Raw genomic sequence first — 23,609 nt, forward strand, 5'->3', positions numbered from 1 at the left:
GGGGGGCGTATCTTGCATCAAAGATCCTTGGCTATTCTGTATGATGCTCTCTAGCAAATAGCACAGTTGACAGCTCATCTCCTAACAACAATAGCTTCCAAGTGTTGGAAACCCGATGCCCTTGGAAACACCCAACCATAGGTTTTAAATCTTAGATGCTGCTTTCAAAAATAGAGAGTTTCATTATTATTTATATTCTTTTACACAAATGTCTTTTTTTATATAGTTATATTTAATTTTCATCAACTCAAGGGGATTGGGTTGGTCACACATTTTATTCTCTTAGTTCATCTTTTGCTTCCCAAATTTTTACAAACTACACCCAAGTCTGAAGGTCTTTTCACAACGCCTGTTATCCTTCAGAAATATCCAGCTACCATATTTTCTTCCTTGTTGTTTCCCTCCCTCCTGTCCTCACTACAACTATTCCTCCCTCCTATCCTCTCCTGAGTCCAAACAACTCTAAACCCTCCCTACTTCCCCTTCCCTGTCCCAGCTAAACTTTCCCTCCTTCCCTCCCTCCGGACAATTACTCCTCCCTCATAGTGTCAATAAGTCTCCCACAGTTTGCCTTCGTCCCCTCAAGATACTGACCTCGTCCTCAGGCTCCTGAGCCTGTGGGGTGTCGTGGTGGTTGGGGGTTTCACAGTCAGGGCTGTAGTGTTCACAGTAGTCATAGGCTGCTCTGGGGTCTTCCACTATCAGCAGCTGCTGGATGTCACCCTGGAAGAAGAAGGAGAAGAAAAACAGCCTGTCAGCAGAATATAGAGTCTCTGTGAATTCCCATGTCAAATTTTTTCTTTTATCCTCAATGTTCTTCCACATAGAAGCCTCATCGATAATTTATGATACTATAGGTCTATGTTATAGCCAGCAATTTTATTCATTTCAACTTAGTTTCTGAGAAATCATGTTTTTCCAGTTTGGTTTGGCAAAATACTCAAAATACTACAATACCCAGGAGTCTCAACCACTCTTGATTTTGAAGAGAAGAAACTCAGAGGCACGGATTAAAACTGCAGCCAATACAGAACACTTTGTTATTGTTACTGACAACAAAGGCCCACAGCATAGTAGCTAAATTCATGCAAAATTGATCCAGAATTCAAGTTGGCTGACTTAACCTTATCAGGTTTCAACAACGCTTAATCTTCATCTTTCACACACTTTTAGCCGTAACACATACACCAGACTTTTAGGCTGTTTAAGTAATTTGATATGATTTAAAAGCTCCTCAGGAGTCAGTTGACCTCATTCCTTACATTTCATCTTTTATATACACAGGGAACAGGTACACAAACCTAGGAAGTACTTCAACTGCAAATCATATCCCATATCCATGCTGAAAATGAATGAAACTAACACCTGAATGCTGGACACCCAAAATAACTTTACCTACCTTACAACCTTACAATCTCCAATCTCCACAATTTCTCCAGAGAACACGCTTTTTTAAAATTTTCATTAGCACAAATAGAAACCAAATGTTAATATCCTTGAAGTATGCACCTTCTTCCTGACTACAACAGCTTTGCACCAATGTGGTGATAATAAAATGTGACCACAAAACAAGGAGGATGTTGTTCAGTTCTAGAGGCTGTCTCCTGACTATTAATTACATATAACTTTATGGAATAAATCAAGGCTTTAGGGGAGTCTGTAAGCTTTTAAAAGAGAACTATTGTACAGTCCCCTCACTCAGCCATTAGGGACGGCAAGTCCCCTTACACAGCAGATAAATAACCAAGGTCTGTACTTATCTGAGGCCGTCTGTTTTTCATGAGCTTTTGGAAAAGGAAATTAGATCCCCACTCCGAACCCTTCCATCAGCCAAAGGCTCTTTTTCCATGATCGTCTCCTAAGGAATTTCTAAACCAAGAACTACTATACCACTGATACGCATGATGTTATCTATACCCATCAACCATACGGGTACCTCAGCTGACCTGCATCTACCTCTAACGGTGCTTTGACAAGCCTTTCGAAAATACACCTGGAATAAGTTAAAAAGAGGACAAATAAATGGGGAAAATGAGTGTTGCGCGCAGGTGAAAGGAGGCCACGATCACGGTGGCCCCTAAAGAGGAAGCGCATACATGCAGATTGCATTAAATTACAGGAGGCAACATCTGTACAAGCTTAGACCTCTGGAACACATTAGATATTCACTGCCTCCTGCTCCTATCATACTGACCAGTAAATCTCAACAGGGTTTTGAGACGACAACCAGGAAATATAAACATGCTAACATTTTACATATAAGCTGAGAGATGGATGTTCAGTAAGCTTCAGTTTACCCACTGTGGTACTTTATGAGTTGTGCCATTAATAAATAAGTCTATATTGGTTATCACTCACTCGTGGAGCCCTACCTCACACAAGAAAACATTTTTCTAGGCATGAATTGTTCAACATAATAAAGGTGTTCCATTACTATTTACATGATGTTGAAATTTAGACTAGACTGACTGTAGGTAGATGAGGCCTTGTTTTTCTGAGCTTGTGGTTCTTTACAGGACTCTACACTCCAGAGGATCTTGGCGTAAAACACATGTCAGATAAGAAAAGCTCTAGCTCCCAAAGGTAACATGAAAGAAGTTTGAAAACTACACATTTGTTCAAACCAATAACGACTAAAGCTGATGTTTTTTGCTGTTGTTGTCATAAAGTCATAGGATAGGACTTGCAGGAAGTATTAAAAAGGTGATAAAAAAAGGAACCAACAAATGCACTCTATTAACCTCTCTCTCACATATATGATCATGCTGATCATCAACATCATACTGTAGCCTCTATAATATCCTTAAATAATTATACCCTGTATCCTTAATACTGGACTGGGTATTTCAAGATTATTCAAATGGACTAAGTTTCTTTTGCTCAGGTGCTGGACAGTAAATGTTAAAGTGATCTTGTGACTGAAAGTTTGACAGTTTAAACCTCTAACCAGCTAAATAGAGTATAAAAACTACAATAACAGCCATTCAGCCACGGTATACTGTGTTTTTTATACCTTAGCTCAAATAGTTTCAAGCAGTTGGTGTCAGAAATTGAGAAGAATACATTCAGGACAGCAAGATGTCTTTCTTTCCAACAGCCTGCTTCCTCCTTTGTGTCTTCTTCTGTGTGTATTTTTATGTGTTTACTTTATTTATATTCTGTAAGAAAATACATAGTGTAGTTCAAGAAAAAAAAAGTATGTGGAGAAGACATCCAGGAGAATCCAAGAATGTCATACAGGGCTTCGGGGCTTCTTAAGAGACCACACACACACGGACCATTCATAAAGCAATCACTCTGATACTCCCAGATTGGCTTCTCCCACACCGTTTCCCGTCTCTTCTTTTAACCCTGTGCGAATCCTTGTCTGCGGTTTGGTGCTTTTGTTGATGTTAGTGTCTGGATCGTATTGTGCATCTCTCTGGCATCTGTTGAGGTTCCTACTCAGAATTCCAGGAACGATCTAGACCAATGCCCTAACCCTGCTCAGAGTTGGCAAAGACACAAGGGAATAAATCATCTAAATCATCTGTCTAGACTACACTGTAATTGATTTATTAATGGGTCTGAGTATAATGCGCATATGTGTGTGTGTAAATACAGCTCACCTCAACAAGTGAACCTTCATTTAAGACTGCAACCACAACCATTCAACAGAAAAAAGTACATAAAAGGACAATCTGATAAGCATGAGAATCAGACGGATCAAATACAAGAGAGGACTGAATCATCAAAAACCTTCCTTACATCTACATTTCACCCATACCCACACCCTCAGAGTATGCAAAGCTGCATTGGGTTTTTTTCTAAAGACCATAAAGTAAACACAAGAGTAGTGGAAATAAGCACACCACTGTTTGTTCCTCCGGCGTGCAGTCTCACATCTGATTTTAAGCTCAGAAATGTGAAACAGCAGGCAGACACCATTGGATTTTCCCTGGGCTAGGTGACCCTGATGTCTGCCATGAAGAGTATCCTTTACCAACTGGGAACAGAAGTCACTTAAGGAAATGACAGTGGGATGATTACCTAGCAGTGGGAAGTATAAAACAAGGCATCAGTACACCATAAAATGTGTCCTTGGCATCACATTGTTAGCAGGACGTCAATTACGAGCTGCTGAATGCAACTGAGAAGAATAGGTGTATAGGGGTATTGTGATGGAGGACTTTACAGGCATGCATTACCTCATTTACAAGAAACAAGCATGTGGCTGACCTCAAAAATCAAGATGTTCATTAGCTTTGATTAGACACAGGTAGCTCCTGCTGGTACCATATCAAAGATGGCAGGAGGCCTTGAGTTGGACTAATCTTTAAGTAATTAATTTCTAACTGTATCTACTTTAGAGTGTCAGTTTTTATATGGGTGTCAGGCTCATTTTTGGCCTTTAAGACATTTTGCCTAGACTAAAGCCTCAAAGACAGACCTTCGTTTAAGGCTGTGGTTAGATCTCAATTCCTTTGCTTGCATCTGCAGAGTCCAGTTAATGCTGCTATCTTACCCATGACTCTAACACATGGTTCTTTAGAAAAAAAAGCATTTAACTGGTAGACTTTGTTTTGGCCAGTACAAATCCTCAGGAAAATGTGCCTGTGAGGCTTAAAAGATGCAGCAGTAGTTTTGCATTTGGTACATATTCAAAGGGCATAGCTGAATTTCCCTTGAATATTCCCATGCCTGTGCTGTATTTAAAGTAGATATGTCAAAATCAGAAGAAATTACAAACTTGTGAATCTCAGCAGTTTGAGCTTCAGCAGGAAGTCTTAAGAAGTTAAAGCCAGGATTTTAAAACTGAAATGATTTTCACTTGGAAATACATTCAATTTCCTCTACACTAGAACTGAAACAATTACAGACATAGGTCAATCGCAAGTCTATTTGACAACTATTTTGATAACAGATTCAACATTTTTGTTGTTTTCAACAAAAAAGGCCAAAGTTTTGAACTTCTCAAATGTGAGAATTTGCTGCTTTTCACTGTTTCATATTATTCTAAATGTAATAAATCTGGATTTTTGACTGTTGATCAGACAAAACAAGTCACTAAAGACATCCCCTTGGGCTAAGGAAATTATACTGGTAATTTTTAAACATGAATTTCTGACTTTTTATAGCGAGAATATGAACTCAATGAACTGAGAAAATGGCAGATTAATCACAAATAAAAATGAGGCCACTTTGTAGGGTTGCTCTACACTACATACAAATTATATGTATTTTCCACTAATGCCTGCAGAACAACATGAAAGCGTGTAATTATGTGGTTGAAAGGTTATTGTCTTGTTGGCCAGGTGCTTCAGGTCACTTTTCCTTGAGGAACAGCTGGGGGATATTAAAGCACCTGGAACACACATTTGGAAATATGCCCAAAGCATCTGCAGTCTGACCCAGTAAAACTCAAATTCATATAATGCAGAGGTTTTCAAAAAGTATGCCAAAATCACAAATTATAAGTCTGTGTGATCACTTTCTACTCTATTTCATTGCTAATAAAGAGACTAGATGCATACCAGACAAGAAGAGTTCATCTGGGTTTGAATGATGAATGTGCACTGTCTCAAATGGGTCTAAAATATATTTTTTACACTTTTACTTTGAGAATAGAGACCTAACCCTGACCCTAACCCTAACCACTAACCCTAACCACTAACCCCTAACCCCTAACCCTAACCCTAACCTTTCCAGATTACTTAGTGCAATATACAGCCCTTTTTTGTGTGATTTTATTTAACCAAAGAAAAAGATCAAATGCAAACTGACAATATCTATGTGACCTGCCCGTGACACTGAAACTCCCCTGGTATCATCAGCCAGATGTAGCCAGCTCAGAGGCCTTGCAGAATAGTTCTGCTCAAATGAACCGTTTTTTAGGTTTTACTCTTGCACATGTTTTTGCTTTTCAAGTGTATATTGTGCAAACTTGCAGGATCTTTTGTAGCCATAGCTTACTTCTGTATTTTCCTTATTTTATCTTGTGCACCTACCTCTACACACACTTGACACACTTATCATCTAAAAAGCCTGCTGTTCCAAACTCTGGGAGGGGAGCACAATGAACAAATAGACAGATGGAATTTCAAAACTGTACAAGGACAACAATTAACCAAGAAGCAGAGAAGAGGAAAATGTGTAATACTCTCCAGATTTCTCCCAGCTTTTATCAAATGCAGCCTTTGTGGTCAGTGCAGGGATAGGGTTTCTTTTCAAGCACTGAGGGCATACAAATGTCTTGCACCCTTCGAATATTAAAACATTTCTTCTGCCAGTAGCTCACAAAACTGTTGAACTGTTTGAACCATCTGCTTTCTTGTCTGCCTGCCCTTTATTCACTTCTCTCTCTCTCTTTCTCTCCCACTCCCTTTCCCTGCTCTGCTCTTTTCCGTCAGCAAAAGTTAAGAATCACCATGGGTCCATATACTTCCTGGCTGTGCTGAGGCCATTTAGCAAGGGTCATGTGTTTGGTCACAAGCACAAGGGGCAAGAGGGTCAGATGCAGGTATAATTTGAAAAAAAGGGGCAGTGTAGGAAATAACTGGGATTAAAAGGGCAAATTGGATCTTTAAGATCTTTTCAGGGCTTTCTTTTTTTTCTTACGTCACTGGAACCATAGGGGGTATACCTCCATGCTGTATAAGACCTGGAGTGACCACACCAGGAGGCTTTCAAAGGTCTCATTCACAAAGGTCTCAATCACAGACATCCCAAAATCTGTTTGCTTGTAGAAAATACATGTTGAAAATATCACATATACGGTGCCTGAAAGCTTTCTTAGTAACAGTAACACAAATAAAAATATGAATTAATTGCCATATTCCCATTACACAACCATAATCAAAACATTTTGTGACAGGTACTGGCGGATGCAAAGTGGCTGAGACAGCTGAGAAACAGTCAGACGTTTATCTTCCTGCCAACTCAACATAAACAATAATTCAATTTAAGGCCTAGAGCCCATCAGAGCCTTGTTAGATTCTTCTGCCAAAGACTGTCCTGCTTGAGGGGCAGCGTTTTGGAAAAGCCGAGTAAGCAGTAATGACAGACACATAAACAATCTATCTTTGCCTCTTTCTCCTTTTCTCTCCTACTCACACACACACGCACACACATGCATGTACTTTTATGCATGCATGCACATACATATCAACACACATGTGAAACAAATAATCCAACTTTTGGTGTAAAGCCTGAAAAATGGATTTGCATATAAATGAGAGCGGGAGATCATTTGACTTCACATATCTTGTGGCATTTATTTAAAGGAAGAAAAAAGAGAAGAAAGGGAAAAAAGGCATTTGGAGGCCCGGTCAGTGAGCATATCTCTTAAACAGCTGTGCAATCTGAGCCAAGACTAAGCACACACTGATCATATTTTCCCCTAGCATTCACTCTCCCCTGTGCTTCCAGTTTTGACACCTGCTTATGCAATCTACTGCAGTAAGGTAGCCATGTGCTCACAGCTAAAAGCAGTTTTAAAAAGCAGCTCACAGCAAACCTCAGTAATTAAACTTAGGAATTTATCATTTGTAAAAGATATGGTTAACTGCCTCTTGTTGGACCCATTTTCCAAAGTAACTCGTAATCTGACTAATAGTTGCCAATATGTCTTGTACTTCACCATCTGGTAACCACTAGATCATTCAGAAGAGCTTATTTACCCAACACCTAACACAATGAGGCTTTCTTTGAACCTGAAGAATCACTGTTTAAAAAAAGCTGTTGATTTATACCATGCAATTCATACATTAGACACTGTGGAAAAACTGGTCTCAATAATCTAATTGCAGATGTCAGTGATGATTTCATAATGTGTCTATCTAGATAATATAGCCAGCAGTTTTCCTAAAGTTTCCACAGACTCTAAGACATACCGATTATAGTATACATCCAGAAGAGTAGATGTAGAATATATGCCAAAGTATAATCACATAAGTAACAAATCCTAAACCAAACACATGGCTTTCATCTACTTTTGCAAATGTAGTTATATCTATGAGAATATACAGTACAATATCTGACCAAGTCCCCCATGGCCATTACTAATTTTTGCCATTAGCTATGCAGTTCACCTCCAAGTAGCCAGTCTGCAATCACCAAATCTAAGTTTATTAAACTTGAAGTGGAAATACTTACAGTTTAAGATATGGCTGAATGTCTTGCAAGGCCGCCCCAGCATAGCTATTGTGTCATACACTGATTAAAAAAACACTGTGTAATGTGCAAATACCCTCAATCCTTGGAACAATAGGAATCATTTTCTCTTTCTCTTCAGGTTTATAAAAAGAGAACAAAACAAATTACCCGGTAATTCGACATCATTTAGTGTAATATATGTTCAAACAAAGAACACTCAAATAGGCCAAATGGCTGGTCTTAAATCTGCATTAAAAATAGAAAAAGCTTGTTGGAAATACTGTGCTACTTTTATCCTCTCCACTCCACTCTCAATTACGTTAATGGCGATCCCCGCTCTAATCACTATGGCTTCCACCCACTGCATTCTTTACTGTTTATAATCTTATCAAACTAATTTACAATGGTTGTGTGCTGAGTAGTTGCCAAATAAACAAATATATTGCAATGAACCTCATTGGCTCTCCTTATTATGACCTCTACTTGTCAATATATTTAACCTCCATATCTATCAATGTGATCGGCTTGCCAAAAACCTGTCAGTGAAGAGAAAGCAGGATCCCATTTTCAAGTGGATCCTCTGTGGAAAGTCCTTTCTGACCCAGAGGCAAACATTTTGCAGGCTGTTCTACTTAGCAAGCATTCCACATGCAGACATCAAAGAGAGGCTATTGTCTTCTGTGTTAGCATTCAACTCACATTTTCCACTGAGCTCAGAGTTACCTGTGCTAAACCTGGTAGCTTGGAGCTCCATCTCACAAGTGCCACCTCAGGAATATGCTGAAATCAGCTACCAAGTCGAGGCAAACATTCCTGCATCTAAAACAACACACTGTACAATATGAACAACTGAGGCTTATTAGAACTCAGTCTTTCTTCTATTAAGTCAACTATTCAAACAAACCCAACCAGTGTTGAAAGAAAAGAACACTGAATAACACACTGTGCAAGCAGCCTTTCCACAGACATTGCTCTTGCCAAGTACACAAAGCCAATATTGTTGTTCTGGCCAATAAAATTCACCATTTACTGTATGCTCAAGTTAATGAAAGACAAATAAAATGTCTGGCCTTAAAGCGTTTGGTCTTAAAGTATTAGACACTAAAATTGTCCCCTTTCACAATAGTAAATGAGATTCATTGAGAATGAGATTCACAATATGCTTTCAATTACATCCATACTGAACCAGAATGGACAAATCACTGGCATCACTGGTAAGCTTTCCAAACTCCTTCAAAACATAATCACTTCAATCTAGGGGTGAATGTATGCATTATTTTAGTGGAAAATGTAGCTGTATAAATGATGGAGACAGCTTGAAACAGATGTTTACCACAGATTTCCATGTCAGAGTTTAATTGCACTGTAAAAATGTCTATAGCTTCACAAGAATATCACATACAAAACCTTTGAAGGTAATAGCAGCAATAATGTAGCCAATCTAACCATGAAGTCTACTGAAGTCTTTTTCAGCCTACGAAAGCATCAATGCTAAAGGAATAGCTCAACATTTTCTAGCTGAGGTGAGGTTAGCATGAAGACTGGAGGTAGTGGGAAACAGCGAGCCTGGCTCTCTCCAAACTTTGAAAATACAGTACCTTTAAAGCTCATAGTTAACACATTGCATCTAATTTGTATAGTCAAACAGAAATGTAAAAATAAGCTTTTGTGCTTTTTTGGGGGAGTTGCATGGCGTAAAATTGTCTGAGCAAATCTAAGCTAATTGGTCTTTGGAAAGAAGCAGATACGTTTATTTCCAAAACTGTAGAGCAATTCCTTTAACAGCGCCAACACCGTAGCTGTCACAGGAAACCAGCCTAGCCCAGGTAATGAAGGATTCAATATGGCCGTCTTACCTCAAAGACTTCCTCATCAAGAATTCTGGTGCCAAAGACGGTAATGCCCTCCGTACTGATGATGGCGTGGTCGCTTCTGCCGAGCTTCCTGGTCACCTTCTTCTTACAGTCAACAATCATGGTGACTTTGTCTTTCTCCACGCTGATAGCGACACGATGCCATCTGTAAAGCAGATCAGAGATCAAAGGTCATTAATACAACCACTTCAACTCAAGACAATTACTAGTGTTGTAAAAGAACAGTATGACTAATATGGAAATACACTTATTCTCTTTCGTGCAGAGATTTGACATTTCCACACTTATATTTGTACACTAATTATGACGCTACTACCAACAGCTTAGCATAAAGACTAAAGCAAGGGGAGACAGTACGTCTAGCTCTGTCCGCCTACCAGCAACCATAAAACTCCTAAATAACACATTATATCTTGTTTGTTTAAAATTAAGGGTAGAGCCAGAGTAGTTGTTACACCCTGCTTCCAGTCTTTAAAATAAATTGAGCTTTTAGCGGCTAGCTGTAGTTCCATATTCAGAGTACAAACATCTGAATGGTATCAACCTTCTCATCCAAATCTCTGCAAGAACAGAGACAGCTGAAACACCACTGGGACTGTTGAGAGTTTACATTTCAGTGGTGTCCAAATGTACACAGTACAGCAATCTACATTTAGCAAATGTATAACTGAATGTGATTATTGTACCGAATATTTACACCATCATGTTTTTTTTCGGATACAATTCATGACAGACAAAACAACCACATATGGAATAATTTCAAAGCATTTCTGTTTGCATTTGTGCAAATGATTGATGGGGACATTTAACAATGATTTGAATCAGCGTCACGCAATTTATGAAGATCTTGCCCATTACTACATATCAGTATACCACTGCTGTAAATAATTGGAAAAGAAAAGGCAGTCATCAATTTACTGCCAGTAATTTATTTGCCATTACTGTCTGACTTGTTCCATATGGTAAAGACTGAACAAATAATGATGATAATAAATCCTCAGAGCGGTGTGTCAGTTCACCAGGCTAGGAGCACTAAATATATTTTCAGTACTTGAGTTTTTTTTTGTTTAGCATAAAATATAACCCATTAATCAAGATGAATTGCTCAAGATGAGCATCAAACTGTCTTATTGTGATCTTGAGTCAGTCAACAATGATTCACAACACACTTTTTTGAAGATTAAACTATGAAAAGTCAAAGTCAGTCTAGTACTTTGGGAGACAGAAATGCAAAGATCCAGGAGATATAAAAATGTGCCACCCACATCTGACCCCCAGTGTGTTCAAGCCCTTTTGAGAACCAGCCAGTCACTTACTTGCCATCAGCAAGGTTGATGGAGCGGAACTGAGGGTACTCCTCTGGGGAAGGCTTGCCATGCTGGTCCTCATACAGAAAGACGGGGACACGGCCCACCTCCACACCGAGCTGCTGGATGCCTTGCTTGTTGTACACAGACAGCAGGAAGGACTGGAGGCCAGCCTTGGGCTTGATGGTAAACAGGATGGAGAAATCTTCTGGGAAAACGCCTCCTGAAGGTAGAACAAGCAGCAGGCATGTATGTTGGTATGTTACCCAACCAGACAAACAAATACACAGTTACAAGAAACGGTAAATATACTTTTTTGTATAATCAACGTTTTACAGCAATGCTCTGCTTCAGATCTATACAATTATTACTACATGACTACAGCATTTGCAAACTACATTTAATTCAATAGACGATAGTCTAAACAATAGATGTTTGGTAGTAAACGGCTTTCGTGATCTCCTAAGATGTTGCAGAGAAGGTTTATTCCATATGTTCCTTCTTTAAAAAAACAACAACAAAAAAAACAAAAGATCAACATGTTCACTTTTGCTTTCTTACACTGAGTTGGACAAGAAGGTCGATGCCACTTGAATGTCTACTGCCAGTATTCAGTTGGCTTAGTCTGGCACATAATTCAACTAGAGTTCAACTATTATGTGTCATTTATACACTTAGGGGTTATCACTTACTTACAGATTAAAAAACAAACCTTAAGAGGTGCTAGTAGGCTGACTTTGTAACATTTTGACAAAGCTTTCCGATCTTAATGCTAGGCTAACACAAATGGTTGCTGGCAGTAGCTACATATTAAGCGTACAGTCAAACTAATACCTTAAGTTAAACATTACCATTCCTTTCTACCCCAATCATACTAAAAATTATAAAGTTATACTTCCTTGAAAGAAGACTATGTTAAACATAAAGTAACTTATAATGCAAGGCATTCATGTAACTGTATTTCACCTTCTGCCTTGTCTTTTACACAACAATTTTCAACTGATGTCATTACAAGGGCAATTGTATTGTAATGACTAAATTGAATAATAGCTGTAGTTTATTGGCTCTCTAACTCTCTTCTCATATTAAAGCCAGTCGTCTAGACAACTGGACCTGGAGACCTGTTTATTAAGGAAGCTAAAGTAGAACTTGGCAATGCCCTGAAAGGACTCAACGGTAGTGATGTAGCCACGCTGTTTTTTTTTTTATAAGGGCTGTAAATATAACAACACAAATATCATATGTAAAAAAAAAATTAAAAATAAAAAAAAGTATAAATTCCTCTGTTCCATGAAAAAATCAGTCATCCTCATCAAATAAAAGTCACATTATTATGACTGACGACATTTTAAAACGTTTGCTTTCATGGCAGCTCCAATGCTTCACCTCTCCAGCTTAATTATACTTTTCAAATTTCCGCTCCTAAAATCGTAAGGTGTTTGGGAAAATGAAGCCAGAAGTCACAGGAACTTACTTTCTATGGTAATACCTCAACTTATTTTGTACTTTGAAATTGAAAATGACAACAACACACTGTAAGGACTGGGACAATTAATTAACAGCACTCAGCTCCTACTAAATTTCAATTAACTATCTTATCATTTTAAGTTGAATAAGCTATACGGGGTCTCTTTTTACAGTTTGCCCCAGTAGGTCTCCTCTGGATGTGAACTTTATTGTTATATCGTAAGAGATTTATGCTTTAAGTACAACATGTCTCATTTTCTGGCAAGATATAGACAAAAAGGCAATTTGTATCTGTCCACAGCTCATTTGTTTTCTACAACCTTGATTAATGGCAGATTCATTAGATTAGATTGTCAGAGTAGCTGATGAATAGTTACAAGTGTAAGAAAGAAGCAAACCTCTGTCAAACAGCTTTTCTGTTTCTTTGAGTGGACTGTTTCCTAATGAAATAAATATGACTTTATTTTCATTATAGTTTTTTTTTCCTTTTTAAATAACAGCCGGGAAACAGACTTTGAGTCAGACATTACACACTCAATATGAAAACCCTGCTAAATTTCACTACATTTGCCAAACACAGCATTGAGTCAGCCAACAATCAAACTTCAGGAAAGACACTTTATTGACAAGATCAGTCCACAAAACATCAAACGAATTATTCCTCTCATTGATTTACTGTAATAAACTCTGGGATTATCCGAATATGAAATAACAAAAATCTGGTGTTGTTCTTTGTACTTGAGTCGTGCGTTTACATGACATACACCATGTGTTGAGTGACTTTCCCCTTTGGGCTATCGGATCCCACTAAAACACCAATGCATTGTTGGGCGTCTTCTAGAAAATAATTGCTGAACGTCTGCACTGCATTTTAGAAGACAGGTGTTTGTAGTGAAGGCTTTCATTGTAGCTATATATGACATCATTTTAGCAATTTTATTGTGAAATAGAGATATCTTTAAGATGTTTCTATTTTGCTGTTAAGTGGATCAAGACGGTAAACAAAAGAATCAGTTTGACTTTCATCCAAACAATTATTTGTTTGAGGAGGCATCTTTTTTTAAAAGCTGGGTACTGTAGCACTTTTTATAATGAGATTATCATGTTGATGTGTTAAAGCTGTGTTTTAGAGGTTTAGTGAAAGTGCATCACTGTGCCAAGTTTGAGTAAAAGCACATCCTCTCTAGCTCAGATCCCTCCATTTCACCAAATTGTTCCAATTAAAAATCGATTAAACATGTATATTCTGTAAGTAAAAACCCAATCTTCAGGAAATAACAACACAAATGCAAACTGCCTCTAAAAGAGCAACAGGAAAGCAGTCTTCATGCTTTTTGGTTTAAAGCTTAACAAACAATGATGAGCTAGCACATACTGTGTGCAGTTTATTTACATCTGAACAAATAGCTAATTAAGTTATTTTCTCATCAAACAAATTGACCTACCACAAAGCTGCCTGGTTTAATTTCAATGAGAAGTTCCCACTCACATGAATGAGAAAGTGTGTCCAAACTTTTGTCTTGTACTGCATATGCTGATCATCTGTGGGATATATTGTAAGGAGTTAGGTTACCTGGAAAGAGCTGTTGGGTTGGAGCGCTGATCTGAGCCTTTTTTCCCACTCGGTAAGCAATGTCGGGTTTGGATCCCCTCCGGACTGTGCAGAAGCCTGTTGTTTTTCGTACTCCTTCAGGAGAGCTCTTGAAGTCTAGCGCTTTCAGTACATCCACTGGTTCAGCTGGGGAGTTAGAACAAAGAATTGATTGTATTACTTAATGATACTTGTGCAGCCAAATTATATAACATTTGCATAACAGTTATCTCTCTAGGAGAGCGCATTTGACCAAAGCGTCTGTGTTGAGTCAGTGTTTCCCAAATGTGGAATCTCTTTGGGTGGTACATCCAAACTGCATTCTTCCCACCCAAAATATGTTTGGTATTTTGTTTTTTTATGTTTCATATTTTTGTAACCACGGCCCAGGGGACGTCATTGTCAGTCTCTTAGTCAGTCAGTCCACTAATTAGGTCCAGACTGAAATATCTCAATAATTAGGCTATTAGATGGAACGCCATGGAATTTTGGTTCAAACTTTTATGTCCCTCTCAGGGTGACTTGCAATAACTCTGGTTAATAAATGGTGATCTCTTGACCTTTCCATCAGCTTCAGTTGTGCATGGTGTTTTGTGGTAAATAGTGAATGTAAGCATGCTAACACACTTTGCAAATGCAGCCCAAAATGTAGATTGTTTGACAGGATGCTGCATTCATGTGCAGCAGTATAGATCAAAAAGATAACTTGCCTAATCAGAAGTCAGATTATAATGTAATGATCTTTCACAACCATCACTTAAATATCTGAGCAATTCCAGTCTACTGGAAACACAACCTTTTCTAAGTAAAAGATTAACCCTTAATTGACTGCTTAAGCTGCATTGTATTTTTAATTTACTATAAATTCAATTCAATTTGAAATACTGAAAACATACATCATTAAAATATAAATGAATACAGTAAAACAAAGATGATGTAGGGCTCTGTGTGATTAGAGAAGAACATTTATTGTAATATATTATTACTGAATACTTAGTAAAAGCTGCATATATTTTACAGAGCATTGTAAGCATATTTCAAAAAAGTTCACAGCAATCCTAATAGGACCTGGCATTTTGATGATAAGTCAACAATTACCCCCTTTGCCTACTCAGGGCTTGTTGGCCAAATCTGTCAGTTCAACCAGTTGTTCGTTTATGAGCTGCCTTGGCAGAGGAGCAGTAAAAATGTTAGGAACCACTCAGCAGACATCATTTCCCCCCCAAACCTCCCCACCTCCACAATCACCCCCACAGCCAAAAGCCACAGCATCTATGGGATGATAAAACTCTTTGCTGCTGATCACTGGGTCTTTGGAATAAGGAGATCACAGAGGGGGGCACTTTACAAGCTTCTTAACACTACTAGGCTCTTTTCTATCAATGGACTTGGAACTCAGGGGTGAAACTACTGTGCAATACAGTCGTAAACACTCATTTCTTCCCCCTCCTGCAATTGTCTAAGTACCTTCATTCCTGAGACTCATGACTAAAACTTTATACTCTTTTTTGTGTCTGTGTCTTTCCCCCTCTTTAAGCATTTTTTCTCTTAAACCTCTATCTCCCCCATTCCCTCCGGCACATCATTAGTCACCGTGTGATTATGGGGAATTTAGGAAGCCTAATAAGGTATGTTTTAAGGCTAGTGTACTGTATAAACAGGAGTGTTGATGTACAGTAGAACATCATTTGAGATTTAATTGCATGTCTGCCTGAGGCTGCATTTGCTTAATAATATAAAGTTAGACAAAGCTATTAATTAGAGGTCAGTATGCTGTGATGGATAGATGTGTATACAGAGCAGTGCTGAAAAAAGTGCATGTTTGAACAAATCTTTTCATTCTGACTCATTTGTCTTTTCAGACAGTCAAGAGGCAGGATGTGTCTTCTTCAAAGACCCAGCAATGATAAACAATGTCTGAATGGCCAGCTTAAAATCTCACTGGGGAGATAAAGCCTTTAAGGAAAGGCAGATAACAGGCTTTATTTTAAATCTCCCTTCCTATAAAAAAATGGAGATTCATGTGTTTGATACTGGCAAGAAAACATTGTGGGAAAATTATTTAAAGGGATCAGACAGAAGCTTTCCTTTGGTTCACATTGCAGGATATATTCTCAGCTGCTGCTTAATACTCCATAAAACTGTGTGAATCAGGAAGAGAGTTAAGTCAAGACACATAGATGAACCATAAAAGCAGAGACTAGTGGAAAAATATAATTTAGAGTAATATAATGCACAGGAATACAGTGTAATAACCTTTTTTTTGCTTCAGATATATGACTTTTCCAGTAATGGAAGAACCATATGTTTTTTATTTTCATACAAAATGTAGACCCTAAAGTGTGTTGCTCTATGCTTTTCTAACAAGCTTCTATTGACATTTGAACATTTTTCCACAGTCAAAGATAAAGAAATGTTATAATACAAAAATATCCGCCTGTTTAAATTTTCTGTTTTTCTCAGTCATATGGCACGTGAAGACAGGAAGTGCTGATTGTGCTGTTCCTGCTCACTTTCAGTTACCAGGAGAGGGTCTGGTGGGTGGAGCTTTAAATCCACATGCTGAACCCATTATGGTGCTGGCACCACTCCCTATACCCCCCTAACTAAAACATACATGAGACTAAACTGAGAAGGCCCCCATCCCTGTAGCTACTTCTCCTGTGACCAGAAAAATAACAGTGTGAGTGGTGAATCAAGCTTGCCTGATTCCAGCACATGCTCTGGGATTCTGTCTCAAGTTTTAGCTCATTTGAAGTTTGCAGATCGGCCCTTTAACTGATGGAAAGGACTGGCTCAATTTGGCTGATATATGTCCGGATCATCTGACACCACAGTTCATAGAATAAAATTGTTGAGAGTATAAAGCATCAAGAAAACACCACTCCTGAGAAATCAAGCAAAGCAGAAAGTTTTAGTCCCACAATAACTTTAGGAGTAAGCGCTTTGAGTGGTCATAACAACTAGAAAAGCGCTATATAAGTACAGCCCATCAACCACTTTATCAACTGAGGTGGAGGTGGAGTAAAATTAGGCTTTATGACAGACATCGCACAAAGAGCAATTTAAAAGACCCGGACTGACTAAGAGACAAACAGAATAAAATACGCATGGGAGATACAAAATGCCAAGTATTAAACCTCACACCAAATGCCTCATAAAAAGGAAAATAGTCTGTGGCTCTTCTGAATATTGTCCCAAGTACAGAGCTACTGGTTCTTGAAAAAAAGAAAAGCTTGGACTAAAGGTCTCTTTGTGAGTTTCAGAATGCCTTTCTGCATTACTGCATACCTCAAGGCCTCATATATTCCAGATGTGCTGAATTGGCCAGGAACCCCCACCCCCACCACCTCCACCACCACTACCCGCACCCCTGACTCTTCAGCCCCTCTCCTTCCACAGTCATCACTTCACAGAAGCCCTGAAAAACAGGCAATATCCCATAACCATTAAAGACCCAAAATGAGTAGGCATAGCTTTTTAAAAGCAATTCAGCCTCACAGCTTTGAGCCAGCATGCTATGCTTTCAACATATGCTGAAAAAATATTCCTCTTACACCCATAAGAAGGAATAGAGCATATTTTAATGATAAGGATGGAAACCACAAAAGGGAGAAGACAGTTCTTTCGTGCGAAAGTTATCACAGCAGCTCCAGACTATACACAGCCATGTCTAAGGGGTAATTTGTCAGTCTCTCTGATTTTTAATGACACATCTTCCTGACTGCTGTCGGGGACTTGTGATATACTATCTGCCGTGTTAACAAGCTACTAACATGACAAAGGACTGTGATTTCCCCTGAGGCTGTAAAACATGTAGTGACATGAGATACCTCTGTTAAAATCATTTAAGAAATTTCACCAGCAGACCCTGACACATTAAAATACCATTTTCAGCTCTATAGGAAAAGTTTCCAGCACTCTCTGTCTCATAACTCATCAGAGCCATACAGTCTGATGTTTAAGTTTGGAGTTGTTAAATCCACGACATTCTGATTTAATGTCTCTGTGGCTCTGTGGTTGTGCAGCAGCATCTTGGGATGTCTTGTCGGTCTTTTTCGTGTCACTGCCATCTACTGAGAATTGGCAGCATAGACAGCAATTAAAGTGCGTTGGAAAGGCTGTAAATGTTTGCTAGCACATCATGCAATTATGGTTAGTTTAAACAGTCAGAATGAAGAAAGATGGGCGATGGGCAAACCATGCCACTGTGGTATTGACTTTCATGATCTTTTCATTTTTGGGGAGCAATTGCCCTTCTGCTGGATGATTTCTTTATGTGTCATGTACAGTACTCTCAAACAATGTTTGGTGATTTTGTAAAACAGAATCCTGATAGCAAGTATGTTTGGACAGATTGCTGAGAAATAACCTGTTTTTGACAGCATTATGGCTTTGCTACTACAAATGAAATATCTTAACCACAAATACTAAGCATCCAGTAGACACACACAAATTTGTCCTGGCTAAAGCTAAAGTACAGTATGGATGTCTGTAAGACTTCAGAGACAAAGAAAAATTCTTCAAAGTAAGAATTAGTTAATGTGATCCACATATGTGGTATTAAAGCAGAGAAAATACTTTTTTTTCCATCTACGCCCCTTTCTTGGACCTAGTTGGAGCACGGATAATGTGGAAAGATGGTGGTCCTTCTGGCCAGAATATGAATTTAACTCCCATGATTCCACAGAGTTATGTGTAGTGCATTATATAAATTATCCGAAAATTCATAATCAAATATATGAGTTTAATATTCCACTGGGAAACCATCTTGACAGCTGTCAAATTGTGATATCTGAAGGCAAGCCACAGCCTATCAGAGAAAAAGCACAAGAGCCAGCAAGTGATGCCTATTGTGAACTGGATTTCACCACTAGGTACTTGGACTACTCCACTGATATCATGGTCAGACTGTACAACTTTATGCGTCTGTGGGCTGAAAGTTACACCACCAAACGCCGTGCGTAAAAGTTCTGCGTAAAAACGTGACGCTTTCTAGTAGTAATATCAAGTGGTGAAGTGAACTCCAATATACAAAGTTTTTTTTGTTTTTTTTGTTATCTTATCCTCCGAAATTGCACAATAGAAATCACAGAGGCAACAAGTGCAATCATTACTCGCTGGTCATTTATACGCAGACGCTTTGCGCGGACCATCAGTATCAGAGTAAATCAACATTATCATTCCTCTCCTAGCTGACCACACCTGGATTACAGACTTCACTTACTACTAAGAGAGAGGAAACTAGAGAGCAGCATCTCCGTCTGCCTGTGCCAAGAATAAACATCATCAACTCTGAATTTAGACACATTAAACATAAATATGTATAGTTGAAGATGTGTTTGTTTGTTTGTTTGTTTGTTTTGTTGTGTTTTTTTTTTTTTACTTGGTTCTTAAAAAAGCTTACAAACACAACCGGCGTCACAACCGACTACTGCTTGGTCATATGATATAGGCTAGATTTGGTGCCAACAAACTATTAACTATTAACATCATCATAAGATACATTTCTTCGAATATTAAAAAGTATTAAACCCTTCTGTTGGGGATAAGGGGTCTACTCAGCAACTGAAAAGGTGTGTAAATTGAGTTAAGGTGGGTTTGATTTGCCAGTGACTGGCAATCAGTGGCATTTAATTTTATAGGCACCTAATCCTACCGGCACTTATGGTCAGGCTGCCAGCTCTTTAACTGCCAGGATGTACTGGAGGTGGCACAGTGACTGCGGAGGGTAACATGCATCTTCTTACCTGCTCTGACATTGGCAGCTTGTAGAATTAAAATTAGTGTGACTAGAGCGGTTAGCGTTGAATCCCATAGCCATCTTTTCGTTTTCCACCTGGTGGCCCACCTTTGCATCTCCATGGTGAGCGCCCGTAGCTGTACAATAAACGGGCGACTTTTAATCAAATTCGGTCCCTTCCACAAATCCACAAGAGTGTGCTTATACTACAGCGCCATGTGTGAAAGTATACCGATGCCTCTCACAGCCAGACTGGGCCCTTCAGATCCGCTCCCCCTTAAGCCCAGATCTCAGACTGATGGTAAAAGGGCTTTCATGAAAAAAAGCGCAAACCACTCGGCTCCCTGAGAGTTGCGCACAGTCAGGAGGCTGGACAAACGCCTCAAGAGTGAACCTGAACCGACTGTAATACTGACACTGGAAAATCCTCCGTTCATCAAATCACCAGTCGGGAAAGTTGTCTCGGGACCCGCCCCCTGTGCTTTGCAAGAGGTCTGAACAGCATCAGGCGAAGCATCACTACATCCCAGTTGCCTACAACTTAATTACAGGACACAGTACTGTATCCTAGATAAGTAGCCTTCTAGAAACGACAACCCTTGAAGCACCGAAGAACACACGTATTCATCATGTTAAATAAGGTACAATAATGTAGATAAAAATAAGTGCCTTATTTTCACAAAAAAAGTGGGCTTTGAGCATATGATAGAGAGGGAGAGGGCACTTATCCAAACTAAATGCAACTAAATACAAAATAAGTGCTGAGGTGGAGCTGTTATTTTAGTTTTCCTGAAAGAGTAAGAATGTGAGATGGGAGCCTGAATAGTTCAACATGGGCCAATAGCTAAGATAAAAACCTCAGTAGCCAAAACAAAATGTTTTCCAGACTATAGGAGTTTCCTCAAGAAGCTTCTTTTTTTTTTGGACAGCAGAACTCCTGAAGCCTGAAAATAATTAATGGTTAAAGATGACTGGATGACTGGAACAAAGAATGGAAGCACAGGTGGTAGCTATAGAGTCCCCCACTTGATTTGGTTTTCCTTGTGTACCAATGAAAGACGGATTTAACAGTGCAATGGCAATCTTCACCACACAAACCCAAACCACATTTTGGAAAATTGGTCTGCGTTTATGTGTTTTATCACAAACAGAAATTAGAACCATAGGCTAAACAGATAAAATATATTAAGGTAAATATGTAGTTCAACATTGTGCAGGTGTGGCTGATAAATAATAGTTTGAATAATACAAAGGTAATATGGATTAAGTATAAAAAATACAGGATTAATGGCTATGTGCCTGGAATTTCTTTCAAAAGAAGGTAATATCCTGTTGTGCGTGCAAGTGTGGCTTTGATTAGATGTTTTGGATTTGGGTATGTGCACGAATACTGGTGTGATTTATTGGGGCCACGCAACTTTTAAAATCTTCACTCTTTTGGAGAAATTGTGCAGCAATTGTGTATTTAAACACGTTCACATCTGGTTGCAGCTCTGTAAAACCACAACCTTCTACTGTTGGCCACTGGACAAGAAAATGTCTTGCTCATGAGCACTTTGGCAACAGCTGCTTTTTCATCCTTTGACAACATGACTTTCCCACCTGATTGGGAATATGAACTGGCAGTACCTTTCAGTTTTATAGCCAACAAATTTCTCTGAAATGGAGTACTGATAAATATAACAATGTGTGATCAAGACAAACTTAAAGTATCATTGGGGTTGAAAGTGTTAAACAAAAGTTTGACTCTCAGACTTGGATCAAATGCATTGGAGGAAATTACCCATTAAATGGCATTATGCTTTTTCCACGCTAGTGGTGTGGCAGAATAACAATGTGGATTGTATTGTCATGCTGTCGGTCTGTCCACCATTTTGGGCCAGTCTGAAATAACAACTGTTTGATGGACTGCCATAAAATTTGGTACAGATATCCATGGTGCCCAGATGACGAATTCTACTAACTTTAACCTAGGTGATCCTTTTTCACTTTTCCTCTAGTGCCACCATGAGGTACATATTTGTATTTTTTTGTGAGATGTCTTGAATGATTTCATGAAATTTGGTCCAATCATTCATGTCCCCCTCAGGATGAACTGTGATATTGTAATATTGTCATTTATTGTAATTGAGTTATTCTTTAGGTTTACATGGGGCAGCATCATTAGGATCTAGCTTTTAATTTATCCAGGACCTTTTTACTTTTTGCAAGTTTTGGAACAAATGCTTGCTAACAGTGATCTTTTGCTTTTTTTCAAAGGCAAAAAAAGTTATGTACATTTATCATACAGGTTTCTGCATGGACAAAAAGGAATAAAATCAGCATACACATGGGTGTGTAGCAAACATCAATAAATGTGCTTTGCTGTTTTAAAGCACTTTAATTAAAAAAAGAGGAAAATGAATGAATAGCAACAGCTAATTTTCTTTCTGTACTATGTACATTTTTAAACTAGGAGGGAGAAGACATGTAAAATAACTTTAGTTAGACTACACTATCTACGGAACATCACCATGTTAGCATTTTTATGCTGTTAGCTTGCTGACGTTAGCAATTTGCTTAAAGCACCCCTGTTGTAAGTCCTGGTAGCCACATGGCAGACATCCGTGGTTTGATTCCATCTTCACAGACCTTTGTTACAGGTCATACCTCTCTCTCTACCCTTGTTTCCTGTCTCTTTCAAAGTATCCCTTTGCCTAAGTGCAGCTTCGCAGAGCCGCAAGCATGGTTGTAAACCTTTAATCTTGTTTCCAATCATATTTTTAAAGGAAATAAAAGCAGACTCTCTTTAACTCTTTAAAATGTTAAATAGAAATAATGAGCTCCATGGCTAATTTTCTGATGATGCACTGTATTGTTTGCATTATTTATTCATTACCTGATGACCTTGCTTGCTCAGCAGTAAAAAAAAGTTTCTTGAAAGCAGCCTGTCTGCTCAAATTGGGTTTCTGGCATATGGTTGGCTCTTTTTGTTATTTTATTTCGACTTGTTTGGCAGAAAATGTCAGAACCTCTTGTTCATGTTGCTTCCTGGGACTGTGGCCCAAAATGTTTGGTTTAATTTGAGGAGTCCTCCTGCGTTGGCAGAGCGCAAATCTGAACAACCAACTAAAGTCTTAAGTTTCTTTTCAAACAGGACTCGGACAGCTGACAAAATGTACTGACAGACATCCAAAAACGCCTTATAGATTGTTTTTGGGGACAGTCTACAATTTTCAGGGAGACTTGATTTTAGAGCTACCCTCTTTGTAGTTGGAAGCATATGATTACAACTGATGCATTCACTACCAATGTGTACCAAGATGACATTGTATAATTATTCTATAATAAGTCTCTACTCCATACACAGTTCAACCCAGTGCAGCTATAAAAACAAAAATGTCTCAAAAATGTTACCCAGTGGCTTTGTTTTTCTATTGGAGGCAGCTTTTAATCAGAGTGCTTTTAAGTTTTCAGAGAAAAAAATTTCATGCTGCTTTTCCAGAAACAGTAGA

General features: G+C 38.6%; 1 protein-coding gene across 1 annotated transcript in view; it reads right to left on the reverse strand.

Annotated features, from left to right (window-relative positions):
- LOC128368593 (collagen alpha-1(XI) chain-like) overlaps positions 1-20,346 on the reverse strand; it is an 83,334-nt gene extending 62,988 nt beyond the window's left edge. The window contains exons 1-5 of the mRNA XM_053329441.1: positions 20,123-20,346; positions 14,355-14,519; positions 11,324-11,537; positions 9,990-10,152; positions 595-723 (exon numbers count right to left, since the gene is read on the reverse strand). Coding sequence (XP_053185416.1) covers positions 595-723; positions 9,990-10,152; positions 11,324-11,537; positions 14,355-14,519; positions 20,123-20,237 — 786 coding nt within the window. The 5' untranslated portion in view covers positions 20,238-20,346. The remainder of the gene's footprint in view (positions 1-594; positions 724-9,989; positions 10,153-11,323; positions 11,538-14,354; positions 14,520-20,122) is intronic.
- Between the last annotated feature and the right edge of the window lie 3,263 nt (positions 20,347-23,609).

The sequence above is a fragment of the Scomber japonicus genome, chromosome 12, assembly GCF_027409825.1.
Source record: "Scomber japonicus isolate fScoJap1 chromosome 12, fScoJap1.pri, whole genome shotgun sequence".
NCBI lineage: Eukaryota > Metazoa > Chordata > Actinopteri > Scombriformes > Scombridae > Scomber > Scomber japonicus.